At 31.3% G+C, this 14,240-nt stretch overlaps 1 protein-coding gene across 3 annotated transcripts in view; it reads right to left on the bottom strand.

The window, feature by feature from the left end:
* Positions 1-6,557: 6,557 nt before the first annotated feature.
* The window catches only part of LOC111640150 (chaoptin-like), a 72,245-nt gene continuing 64,562 nt past the window's right edge, over positions 6,558-14,240 (bottom strand). For all 3 annotated transcript variants that reach the window (XM_023386145.1, XM_023386147.1, XM_023386146.1), the window contains 4 exons: positions 12,071-14,224; positions 11,060-11,898; positions 7,704-8,119; positions 6,558-7,157 (listed from right to left, as the gene is read on the bottom strand). In XM_023386145.1, the coding sequence (XP_023241913.1) occupies positions 6,850-7,157; positions 7,704-8,119; positions 11,060-11,898; positions 12,071-14,224 (3,717 nt within the window). In that variant the 3' untranslated portion in view covers positions 6,558-6,849. The remainder of the gene's footprint in view (positions 7,158-7,703; positions 8,120-11,059; positions 11,899-12,070; positions 14,225-14,240) is intronic.

Genomic DNA, 14,240 nt, shown 5'->3' with positions numbered 1-14,240 from the left:
GAAAAAATAGAATACCATGCCTTTGTTTCACCAGATTGGAGAGTAGTTATTTTAATGCACAGTTAGTAATTCCTTCTAAGAAATTGGGCCCTCCAGTTTATTTGGCATTTGTTCAGTATGAAGAATGAGTGATTTGTGACATAATCAAATGAATCTGTATTTTGTAATTGGATAGTAAATAGCACTTTTTTAACACACTGCTAGGGTTTAAAATAGACAACAGTAATTTATTTTCCATTCTTATTTTTGTGAAAAATCAGAATTAATATGCATTAAGTATTTATATGTGAAAAACCATGCAATTTAAATGTAGTTACAGGCTATAGGTGAAAACTTTTAGGCATATCAGATATGCAAAATATCTGAATCTATAGCTTGTTATAAATAAATAAAATATATATGTATTGTATGTATGTATGTATATAATATATATGCATATATATATATATATATAATTTGTGTGCGTGTATGTGTGTATGTATGTGTTAAATATGTTTCATTTTTAAAACATATGTAGTTTTGATTCAGTTAAAATTTATTTATTTGAATTTAAAATTAGATATTATATTTATCTATAAATAAATACAATATGATTTGCATTTTAGTGATACAATTCACGCATGTACAAAACACAATTGCATTTTTGATGTTCAAACATTTAGATTGAGTGTTTGGTGGGAATTAGTACTTTGCAATAGATGAAAGTTTTATGTCACGTTTACAATGCGTTGACATTTTACGTGTTCTCTCGTTATATGGCATGGTGAAAATTGTTTCGAAATACGATTAACATCTCTTTTTAGAGTTTATATGTAATAGGAAATTTAAATACATTTCGTATAGATAAAAAGTAAACCCTAGCAGTTAAGTAAAGGTGTTTTTAATTTCTATTTTTCCCAACATATAAACGTTCTTCATCTATTAAATTGTTTATTGTAAATCATCAAACATATATTATAGAATTAGAATACTGTAGTATAAAGTCATTTTGCTGTTAAAATAATTTTTATTTTCACTTTTTTTTAGCAGCAAATTGTATTTTGGCACAGTATTTTGAACAGTAATAAATTAATTTTCACCCTTCTTTTGTTTGTAATAATTATTTAACCAAAGTCTTCAATCAAGTTTGCATAAACTTTGTATGTATAAAACATTTTACATGGAATTCATTCACACACATCAGAGCAATAGGTGTACTTGGAATGGACTTAATTGCAGTTAGCTATATAACCTTAAGCTGTGCCTATCATTTAAATAATAATTAGTTAATCCATAAAAAATTGTAATTACATTTGATTAAGTAGTAAAAACACACAACTTTCAAAACTTTGTTTATCAAAACTATTGTAAGATTTAAGTTTACTGTTTGAATGTTATCGGTACCAGGCGTCTGAAAAATTACTGTGAAATGGAAAAGGTTTAAGTAAAGTATTAATACAAATGAAATTTTATGTATGGTATTGCAGTTTCTCCTATGGCAAATGCCAGAAATATCCCCAAAGACTCTAAAGTTTGGGGAAGTAAGAGCTGGAGACTTAGCAGGCCAGATTTCACAGGAGGTTATGTGATTGGCAAAGAAAAACCAGAACATCTTGAGCAAGTCATAATGTCATCTACCACAAAGTGGAAATATGGGACATACAACTTATAGGTCTCATATGCAATACTTATAACTTTAATGTCATTACAAATTTCTCACTGCACAGTAACTTTACGGACACCCAAATCTATGTTTACTAGAGGATACATTAATTGTATGATGATAATTTTGAAGATACGTCAAGTAAATGGAATCTATAGAATTGTATCACTGTCAAAAGATTTCCAATTAATTTTAATAGCTTTATTTTTATTTATATTACACTTTTCAGCTGTATGCCCTCTTTACACTACAAAACAAAGCTAAGCATTACAAAAATTACAAATTATAAAATTTAAACATTAAAAACAAGCAATTATTTAGTGTAACATCATGACAATGCCAGGCTGACATTTTAAATCATTTAATTTTTTTAAAATGTGACTTTCAATCTAGACCAAAGGTTCATATATGGTATTAAATATATAATTGGAGCCTCCATCCCCTAAATTTTTCATATCTGATTGCAATTTTTATATAACTTCGCTCTCTGGATTGATGAAGGACGGACGACAGTGGGAACATATAAGTCTGCAATTTTCAAATTGCAGCCCAATTAAGTATTGTATTTGGACTCAGAAGGTTTTAATGGGGTTTATGCTAGGTTATATGGTTTATTTTTATGGTTTTGTGTTTTGTTTGAATAGATAAGGTTAAGCAGGTTTGTTTAAATTATTGTAGTTTGCATTATGGAAAGATTGAGTTTTGTGAGAACATTTATAATTTCATGCCTATTATAATGGGGTTTTCTGTTGAGACTTTTTTAAATGTGGATTTTTTTTTTTATTATTAGTTGAGACCAAAGGACGTGTTTGATCTCAAACGTGTGCTTTGTTACCAACTGTAGTGACTCAGATCTCAGCCAAATTCGTTTTGCATATTGCTTCATTTCTTAAGCTTTTATTTCTTTTCGTTTGTTTTTGATTTCAGGATTGGGTTAGTGAAGGAAATTTCTTAGTTTGGGAATTATTATTTGTTGTTTATGTATTCTTTAATGGCTATGGTAATTTTTATACTCTTATTATTGACAGCCAGATGATCAGTGCAATTAGAGTATTCCTTTTTTTCTGAGAAATTCATTTTTGAGTTTAGAATGGTGTCAGTAATTTTTCAGACAGTAGTCTGAAAATTTTGGACCCCATACCCATTCAGTCATCACCATTAACCCATAACAATTATGCAAAAAAATTTTTATATTCTTACTTTTTTAAAACTCCACCCATGGACACTAAGAAGGCCCGGCAAAAGCCATCTTGGGCTTATTAAAAAAGAAGACTATTATGGGTTTGCCCAGGCCCACAACAGAAGTAGCCAAGTGATGGGGGATGGGATCCAATGTATTTAGACCACCATCCACAAAAAATTCTGGGGTTTTTTGACCCAACCAGATTTGATCCCAAGTCCCCAGAGTGGTAGGCTGCCACCCTAACTACTTGGCCATCTGGCTGTCAAAAAGCAAGCTCCTACATTCTTACTGCCTAAGGTAAAAATGGTTAAAACACTTCACTTTGTAATTTAAATCAATAGATACTTGAGTGAATATTAAAAATATATTTATTTATTTATTTTAATTATTAAATTTTATAATAATAAATGACTTGACCATTGATCACAGAACATATGCAATAGTAATCAATAATCAACATACATTTATTATTCTCCCTTTATTGTATTGATTCTAAGAGTACTGTAACCAGTAGCAAATACTTTAGAAAAGCATATACAGTATGTTGTTTTGGATCTCTGAGTAATGATACAAAATAATGAGTAATTAATTACTAGTTCTTCAGAAATGCAGACAATGAATTTTACAATTAGCCAAAGAATGTAAAGAAGAACCAACATATTGAACTATCAATAGTATTCTTGTCACACCTAAAGATTCCTGACGACATTGGAAATACTTTAATTTTCATAAAGTGTTTTGGATTACATAGAAAGTATATGCCCTCTTCGGACGAAGGCCTGCCGGTGGCCGAACAGATAAAACACCGAATTCCGCAGGTTTACGACAAGCCAGTGGTGCAGAGTTTTCGGGTCTTTATGAGTGGCACCCAAACGGGAGCCAGTTTCACATAGAAAAACCCGGAGGCCACACGACACATGGTCGATCCATTCGAGAGATCACCCACGTGTTGCATTGCCATGTCCCATTAAACTGAATCGAATCAGTCTTCAGATAGATACACACAAAATAGTTTGATGCAAATCACAAGTGCAACTTCAACATTACACAAATTATAAATGAGGCAATGCCTTATATTGGTGTTTGGTGTGCTTCATCTTTATTGTTTGGCTTAAGAGTAGGACCATCGATTTAATAGGAAACATCTGTAAAAAAAATAATTCTTTGAGAGTCCTTTATGCAGACACGAAATACTAAATGAAAAAATTACTCGAACAGACAAATTCTCCATTAGAATTATAAGTAATGATGTATCTTACGTCTATGGAAAGACGACTTTAACAGAGTAGTAACACTAGAAACTTCATTTCACGTACTAAAAATAACATACATAATTCTAGAATTACGTGTTTCTCTAAATGTTAAAGCTTGTTAATCAATCTGCCTGCCAAGAGCATTCTCGTTTAATCTATAGAACCAAACGGTGTGAAATATCGTCGCATTGTTTCGAATTGATTAGACGTTAAATCATAATTTGAATTGCGATATTAATCACATTACTGTCAATACATTACAGTACATTTGTACACGTTACGGCTCTCTGCAACACACCTCGTTAAAGCTAGTTAAAATATAGATAAATTTTTAGGTTTTTGTGTGATCGAATAAAAAAAAATTTTTCCCCCTCTTACCAAAAAGATTTCGATACTTTACATTGATAATATCGTAATTTGAAAGAGTTTGGAGCCTTTACACCGAATCGTCTCAAAATTATAACGTATTCGAACCCGGATCCAGCGTGGATGGAGAAACTTAATCTCCTATTCGAGTGCTGGGAAAGTTGAGCAAGAGTCTTTGCCAGCTGTTTTTTTAATATTAAGACGCAAATAAAGTTTACAATAAGATATTTTATATTTAAGAAAGTTTTTTGTGATAATCTTTAAAAAATTTAACTTGATTTCATTGTGTTCGTGCTTATTTTTTAATTAATAAACAATAGAAAAAGGAAACCTAAAAAAAACAATATAAATGCTATATTACTTCTGTTGAAAGAACTGAAGCGCCATCTGATAGTAGATATGTGAACAACTGTAGACAGAAGGCGCCATCTAATGGCAAGGGCGTAATCTATGTAATCATATAATTTGTCGTTCTTAGCATTAAGCATGTAAATTTTAAATTAATCGATATTTTAAAAAATATANGAATGCCGCCATGTTGAATGCTCGAGTGTCATATACTGTACTTTGAAATGTGCCTCATATGCTGTAATTTGAACGTTAAAATGTATACCTTCGTTGATGAAATACTGTAATGTTTCAATATTCAAATTGTTGTTCAATGCTTGAATACTAGCAACCTACTTTAACGTTGACTTTAACCTGTAATGTTCAATGCTGGAATCTTCTGTTTTAAAGCTTTGTGTAATATAATATATTAAGATGAATAAGAAATTCTGTCATTTAGAAAAATTTACAAAAAAAAAAGCTATACAAAATAAAATGCCGAATTCTTTATTGGGCTACTAATTGTGTTTTATTGAGGTTTTTAAAGAAAATATTTCTTTGCTGTGGCTTATCCATTATTATTATATTTCAAAATAAAAAAATAATTCTTAGTTTACTCTTTTTTATTTTTCCAAATGATGGTAGCGCAGTTTCTTTCTCGCTCCATCTTCACCCTTCTCTGATCCCGATACTTCGTTTTCTGTTTTAAGGATTAAGTCGAAACGTTGATCTTTATCCCGAATTGCAATCGAGAAACGTACTTTATCATTGTTAAGTCCTGCAGTTCTCATTGAGGACATTCCGAAGGATAACACTACTTATCTATTATGAAGATCTTTGTGTGAATGTTACACTCTTTCAAGGCCGTGCCCGCGGTGATTTGGGGGTTTTAACGCTCTCCATTTGAGAAGAATTTTAAAAAAATTTAATAAATTAAATCCACTAAATTAAAACTTCGCCCTTTAAAAATCCTGTGCATGGGTCTGTAATCTATAGTAAATTTTATTCCATAAAATCTTGAATTTCTTATTTAATTTCCTTATATGACAGTCCTTTTTTCATAGAAAATGCTTCGGGAACTTTGACTATCCCATTTAGCAGTTTTTTAAAATGTTCTCGGACATTCACAGAGAGAAATCCTAAATATATTTTGAAGACATAACATACAAGGCCTAATGAGGATACAAGGCGCCTGTATATTTCCTATTCTGTTATTGTTAGTTATGTTTACACCGTTTAAATGTAACTTTAATTTAAACACAGTATTAAAAATTACAAAAAAAGACAAAAAATAAAACGAATAAACCTGCTACTACGGTATCTAATATGCCTGAAAGACTTAATAAATTGCTTAAATGAACCATTTAATGTTGTAATAACATGTAAGACAATCATCACGCGAATGACTAGTTAAATTTCGTGATTCAAACGTTTCATTTTACAGCTTTACAGTCAATAACCTCTTGGGATTAGGTATAGCAAGTAATTCCCCACGTTGGTCTAATATACAACAGGAGTGGATAGATCTAACGACAAGCCAAACTCGGATACAAGTCTATTCTGTTCCCATGTCAGTAATTTCAATCGGGATGTGGGTAGTATTCACATCAAATGTACAAAATAAAATTGTACATTCCGTATTCTACACCACTCGATTTTGTGATGTAGAGACTGATATCGATCGCCCTTAAGATACCGAAGCTCCAATGCTTGAAAAACTCTGATTTTTCTTTTGTAACTTACTACGTTCTACTTTCCAGGGAAAAAAATCAAACTACGAGAAAGATAAACATTGAAACACATCTTTTACTTTCTGTAAAAAAGTGTAAAAATAAAATTTTGGAATTTCGAGGTGGGATATTTCACCCACTCAACATATATTTTTTCTTCTTTTTTTTTGGTTTTGTCTCATAAACACGATCTAACTTCAAATAGAATACTGATATGTCGGCTCAATAAACCCTTTGATCTTCACCTTGAAACTCTGTGATCTTCACTAAAGTCTATGATGAATCCGATCGATTTGAGCCTCGGATGAATCGCTGATCGTTTTTTTTTTCTTTTTTTCATTGAACTTATCATCTTCCCATGAATATTTTCCAGGCGGTTAAGATGCTGATGATGAAAGAAATCGAAGATAAATGCGGATGATCCGTAGTATTTTGGCAGTCGAGGTGTTCTCTTCGTAAATCTATGAGCGGTATCTTCATCTTTCCATCGGGCATGGTGCACATACTCTTTCTAGCTAAACTTTGCACGTGTAATGCTGCATCAAATGGCAAGATGTGAGCTCGAAAAGTTTCCCTCATCCATCTTCTTAACCAATGACCTAACCATAGAATTTCACAACTGCAAATCCATGGATTATCCTCCAGCATAATGCCACCTGAAACAAAAAGTTTGAATGAGATTTCAGAAAAAATGGTTTTTTTTTATATTAAAAAAATTGTTTTTAAATTGAATAAATGGTTATTCCGGCGAAAGGAATTCTCTAGAAGTAATAAAAAGCTTTAATATATTTTATTTGAAATATTTTTACTTAAAGTAGAAGATAATTTATGTTAATACATTAAGTAATCGATATGTTACATTCATACGGATGCACTTCACGGTTAAATTGTAATGAAACTGTATAAAATCTAATAATAAAAATGTTAAAAATTATAAATTTTTTACTTAATTTTTAATTATTTAAACATATATGAAAAAAAGCAACGAAAAAAAAAACAACGTGTTAAAAACCCCCATAAAAATATCGTTAGTTAGTGCTGCCATCTCACGAGAGAAATTTTTAAAAAGTGAATAAATAATTATTTTCACATCAATTTCTTACTATTTTGTACTCAGAAAAACTTTAAAAAACTTCAAGCAATTTATTTGAAAATTTAAAGTTTATAAAATCGAAAAATTTTAAAAAATATATGGAGTTTACCTATGATATGTTTTGTACTGCTGAAAGTTGTGCAGCTTTCTCTACTTAAAGCAAGTACTTCAGGTTTCATGGAAGATAATTGATTTCCTCGTATGTCCAGCGTTAGATATCGAACATCAGCGAGATATTTCAACAAACCATCTGGTAAAGTATTAATGGAAGTATTTGTTATTCTTAAAATCAGTTCGTGAGTTTGTAATCCTAAGAATGCATCCGGGAATATTTTTGTTAGTTTCTCTCCTGTTACTGTTAATTCTCTCAGTTTTATTCCGAAAGTCCATTGTAATTGATGATTCAACATTGGTTCTTCTACTTCTATCCAAAAACGCCTCAACGATGAACACTTTGCAAGTAAATCGTGAAGGCGAAACGTCCTGACCGAAGCGTACGTTCCAGTTTTTAGAGTTTTTAAATATCTAAAATGAAAAACAAAACACATATTAAGATAAATTATAACAATAATTGTAATGTAATAAACATTACTCGAGCAATGTTTAGCATGTATTTGCTGAAATAATGCCGAAATTCAAGAATGCCGCCATGTTGAATGCTCGAGTGTCATATACTGTACTTTGAAATGTGCCTCATATGCTGTAATTTGAACGTTAAAATGTATACCTTCGTTGATGAAATACTGTAATGTTTCAATATTCAAATTGTTGTTCAATGCTTGAATACTAGCAACCTACTTTAACGTTGACTTTAACCTGTAATGTTCAATGCTGGAATCTTCTGTTTTAAAGCTTTGTGTAATATAATATATTAAGATGAATAAGAAATTCTGTCATTTAGAAAAATTTACAAAAAAAAAAGCTATACAAAATAAAATGCCGAATTCTTTATTGGGCTATAAAGACAAATAATAATTAAGCAATTTGGCAAGAGGAAGACTACCAGGTCGCCCTCTGTTGTCAAATATAATAACTATAAATAAATTAATTAAAAAAATTATAGTTATTATATTTAACAAGAGATGGCAGCCTGGTAGCGTGCCTCTTGCCAAATTGCTTAGTAATTATGTAGCCATATAGCCCGGTAAAGAATCCGGCTTTTTCGTCTAACATTTTAAATAACAATTGGATTATTTGTATTTATTAAAATAAGCTATAAACAAAAATTCACGTATTTAACACAATTTTATAAAATGCTGCACATAATTATCATGTAAAATGGCGGATCGAAGTTCTTCAAATATCGAAAACGTTTCATCAATAAGAAATTATTTTATAAATTTATAAAATTAACAAACACTTAACTTAAATAATTACAAAAATCAGGAAAAAAAGTAAAATAAACTCGTGGTATTTCTTTAAATTTAAAAAGAAAAGAAAAAAAATGGGGCCGCTTCTCGCGAATTCAAACGTGATGGAGAAGCGGAATTGATAAATGTCTCAAAGGTGACCATTAAAGAGACGTCCTCGTGAATAATTTCTTGGAGGATAAGTAAAATTAAATATTAAAAGATTGAAATAACTATATTTAAAACGTATTCTTTAAAACATTATCATTGAGAAACTCTTCAGAAGAAGTAAAAGTAATAAAAGTTTGTATCCGCAGTTATATTTGAGAAAAATAAAGGAGGAAAAAAAATAATTCTCTGACTTAATAAAAAGATTCTTTTAATTCTTATTCAAACTTGCCATTATCAAATACGTCCATTAATTGTTAAGTTGATGGGGGATTTGTTCGGCAAACTCAGCTTTAATGAGACGATGAGTACATCATTTCTAAAACTGCTTGTTTAAGAATTAACTACGTCAGAAGAGAGGAAAAATATGCATTTTTTTTCTGGAAAATATGAATTTCTACAAATTAAAAAAAAAAGAATTAATGGAGTTGTAAATTCTTCTTGCATTTTTTGAATTTATTTTAATTTTTATTTAAATTTATGACAATGACAGCACTTAGTAACAGTTCAATATACGGCTTTCCTATTTTTTTATATTCATTTTCTTGCTATTTTGTGTGTTTAGTTTTAAAAAGTTTAATTCTTTGTCGAAGGATTCTCACGTTTTTTGCAGTAGATCTTCGGTAAAAAAAGATTTTTTTATACTAATTTTAAGGTAAATTTAACAATTGTACCTCATCCATCTAAAAATCAGGTACACTTGTAAAATGACGATTTTATACCAATTTTAAAGCAACAACCATAACAATATAATTCATATTTATGAGAAATATACAATATAGTCGACCCCCCTATAACACTGTTGATAATTCCGTTTTATATGAATTCCATGTTGTACGAGTCACTTAGATTTTACAAATACGTGAGCCGTTCNATTAATTTTATGGAAGAAAACCTTTCAAACAGCCGTAGTCCGTAAACTTCACACATGTCGGGTTGTGATTGGCTCATGTATTTAAGGATTCCTACAACGTGAAATTATTATAAAGTGGAACATATCTACCACGTTATAGGGGGTCCACTGCATAATAAAAAATTAATTATATGCATTTGTCTGTAATAAAACTAATTATAAAATTGTGCATTATACTTATAACAAAAATATAATTCTGTTATTCTTTGAATCATAATGTATGAATTAGCAGAATCATGTGATCTTAAAATCAGAATAAGCCATTTGGATTAAAATTGACTATTACTATTTTATGACATAATAATACATTAGAAAACATCGTTCCATGCTTCATATTTAATGAAAAATAAATATCAGAAATTCATACAATATATTTAAATTTTTATTTGTTCAAAAACTAAAATTTCAAAACTTTTAAAATGATGACATTTATTATTATAGGTTTCAGCTATATTATTGAAATATAGCTGAAACCTATAATAATAAATGTCATCTTTTTAATATATTGGGTTGTTCGGAAAGTAATTTCGTTTTTTTTCCATAGGAAAAAAACAATATTTTTATAATAAATAAATATTTTAGTGAATTATATATTGACTATTTTGGTCAAATACCTGTTGCTATCATTTCTGGTAGTAGTAGCATGATTCCACGTTTATAAAAGTTTTGATGTTTGCTTACAAAAAACGGATGCAAGTAATTTTTGACATTTTCATTTCAAGTAAATGTCTTACAGTTTAAAAAATTTTGTAAAGACCAGAGAGTGTGTGATCTGGCAAATATGGTTGGTGTGATAGCACATCCCATCTAAGCTGTAACAGTTTCTGATGATTAAAATTAATAAATTCTAAAAAATTTTTCCTTAAAAAAACCTTTAAGAAATACAAGTGAATTCACTTTTTAAATCCGACTTCGATAGAGAGTGTGTGATCTGGCAAATATGGTTGGTGTGATAGCACATCCCATCTAAGCTGTAACAGTTTCTGATGATTAAAATTAATAAATTAGACATAGAAAATAATAATTAAGAGTTACCTGAGTCCGTAGAGGGTTCCAGAATCGAGAAATTTCAAATGTAAACCCCTTATATCGAGATAGATCAATCGACGAAGCCCAACAAAGCTTGCTGTGGTAAGAATCTCAACAGGATTATGAGATATGTCAAGGAATGATAGATCGGGTATCCTGACCCAAATATGTCGTGGGACATCTCGAAGATAATTTCTGGATAAGTCGAGATGTCTAAGATTTGCCAGATGAATAAAAGATTGATCAGATAAATTATAAAGGTAATTCCTGGATATTTTTAAATTTCGTAGACTTTTTAATGGTAAAATCGGTAAATGGGTTAGGTTGGTGTTCTTTAAATTTAAATATTTGAGCATTTCTAATGGCATAAATACTTCAGGATCCAATTCCCCAATTAGATTATTCGATAGATCTAGCTCTAGTAGGTTATCAAGGCCGAAAAAAGAGCCATCTATCAAATGATTGATTGCATTGGAAGACAAATTTAGTGATTGAAGTGCTCTTAATTGACTTAATCCCTTTACAGATTGCACGAGATTGTACGACAGATCTACCAAACTCAGGCTGTGTTTCACACCACGAAACGAATTTGTAGGGAAATTGTTAATGGAGTTCCTTGATAAATTAATTTGTTGGAGTTTAGTTCCTGTAAAACAATCATCCGGTAGTGTTGTTAGATTGTTTCCACTTAGATCTACGATTCGTAATTTTTGTAAAGTGGAAAATAATTGGGCAGATATCTCTGTTAGGTAATTGTCACTCAGGGATATGATCTGTAATGAGGGGCAACCATAAAAGACGTGGGAGAACAATGAAGTGAAGTAGTTGTGATCCAGCCTCAGCACCTAAAAATACATTAAAAAAATTAATTAATTACATTCTTTTTTTTGCTAATTTTTAATAAAGTTTTCAAATCATGCAGAGGCCGATTAATAATATTTTTAATGGGGTGTAAAATTATATTAATTGGTATATTTCTAAGCGGAAAAAAATTAGCATATTAACTTTAGAACTTACCTGTAACAATGGAGTATCTGCTAGGGCCTCGTATGTTATATTGGAGAGCGAATTATGGGAAAGGAACAAGTTAAACAACGATTCTCCCATTGGACTCAAGAAACCTTCGGGTATAATTGATATGCTGTTATGACTTAAATCCAAAGTTCTAACCTCTAAATTATCGTCTTCTAATTCGTATTCCGGTGACACCACTAATTCTCTAATGTCATTATTTGATAAATTGAGATACATGGGGTTGGAGGAATCACCACTTCCATTGAAAATATTGAGCGAAAAAACGGTCAGGAAATTATCCTGCAAGAAAACGTTAGTTAAATGGTTCAAATTTCTAAAACTTCCATCTTCCACGTAAACTAATTGATTATGGGCTAAAACTATAGTGTGCAAGAGTTTCATATCTCTAAATCCATCCTCTCTTATGGCTTTGATTTTATTGTTGTATAGAATTATACTGGTGACAGACGGGAATTTGGTGAATGTGCCACTATTGATCACGTCTATGTCGTTATTGGATAGAAGTAAACTGTTCACGTGTTTGTGGGTGCTTTCAGGAAACAAACCATCGACAGTTTTCAGACGATTACCCTCCAAATCAAAATGAAAAAGGGTTGGAAGACTGATTAAAGGTGAGACGGTGAGATTGCTGAGAGTGTTGTGGTCCAATTGGAGCCATTTCAATCTACGAAGCTCTTCGAAACGAATCCTTGGCAGTGTTACGTGTTCCGTAAATGCATAACTGAAATCTAACATCTCTATGGTTTCAGAAATCGGCAATAAGAAGTGAGGATCAACAAAAGTGAGCATGTTGTAGGAGAGCCTCAACTCTCTGAGTTTCTTCAGATGGCTGAAGACGTCTTCGGAGAGGTCCATTATCTTGTTGCTGGCCAAACTGAGTTTGGTGAGTGATTCGGCCCAGATGAAATCGTCTTTGTCGATCTGGTATATGAGATTGTCTTGCAAACTCAAGCGTAAAAGATTCATTGAAGAGTTTAGAGCCTCGGATGGAATCCTCTTCAGGAGATTACTCGAAAGATCCAAAACTTGAAGCACTTCTTTAAAACGTCCGAAATCTTTCTGCTTAATTTTTTTCAAGAAATTTCCACGTAAATAAAGATGCGTGAGTTGATTGAGATTAAAGAGGCAAGAAGGAACTTCAGAAAACAGATTAAAACTGAGGTCGATCGTTCTTAAAGTTGACTCTAATCCAAGAAAAGAATCTAAAGAACAGGAAGACAATCGATTGTTCGATAAGGAAAGTCTTTCCAGTTTTAATCCATTAAAAGTTGAATTATTTAATGTTTTAAGAAAATTAAATTCTAAATGAAAATCTCGTATGTTGAAAGACGAATTAAATAAGTTTGCAGGAAGTGATGTTATTAAATTATTGCTGAAATCTAACTTTTCCATTTGTTTGACCGGTATCGGTAGGATTTGGGGGATTTCGTGAAATAAATTACCACCTATTTGAAACCAATTGAGGTTTTTTAGATTTGATAAAGCATACAAAGGCACCGAGGTTAGTTGATTGTGCGAAAGTGTAAGTGTAACCAAAGATGGCGGAAAAGGCCTCCCTTCGATTTCTGTAATCAAATTATTGTCGAGATCTAGAGAAGTTAACGCCGATAATTTGCTAAAAACACCATCTTTAATCTGTGTTAAGTGATTTTCACCTAGAAACAAACTCCTCAACGTGTTTTTACAGCCGAAATTCGCCACCTCTCTCGTCTTCACTTCTTCAATGTCATTGTTATGCAAGCTGAGCCATTGAAGATGGTAGAGCTTCCTGATGGATAAACTAGGAATCTCATTTAATCTATTGAAACTTAAATCCAGGGAAGTTAAGTAATGTTCCGTACCCTTAAAAGCTTTGGGGAGGACCTGAGATAATTTATTATGCATTATTCTTAACGAAGATATTTTGCTTTCCTTCAACGAATCGTTGGTAAGCAAGAGCAAATCGGACTTCATGATGCTCAACTGGTAAAGCTCGTCTGTAGGTATGTCCGGTAGAAAAGAAAACGGCACACCTAAACACATAATGTCAGCTTGGCTTAAGGTGCAGGTGCATAATGGATTAAAAAAACAGGGCTCCGAAGAGATTTCCAAAAAAGGTAGAAGAAGAACTACCAGTATGGTAGTCTCTATTGGCATCTGTAAAGAAGAAGTA

This window comes from Centruroides sculpturatus, unplaced genomic scaffold (assembly GCF_000671375.1).
Source record: "Centruroides sculpturatus isolate CEXI.00-Female unplaced genomic scaffold, Cexi_2.0 scaffold1432, whole genome shotgun sequence".
Classification (NCBI taxonomy): Eukaryota; Metazoa; Arthropoda; class Arachnida; order Scorpiones; family Buthidae; genus Centruroides; species Centruroides sculpturatus.
The sequence above is the reverse complement of the archived record's forward strand: the minus strand, read 5'-3'. Positions and strand labels throughout refer to the sequence as shown.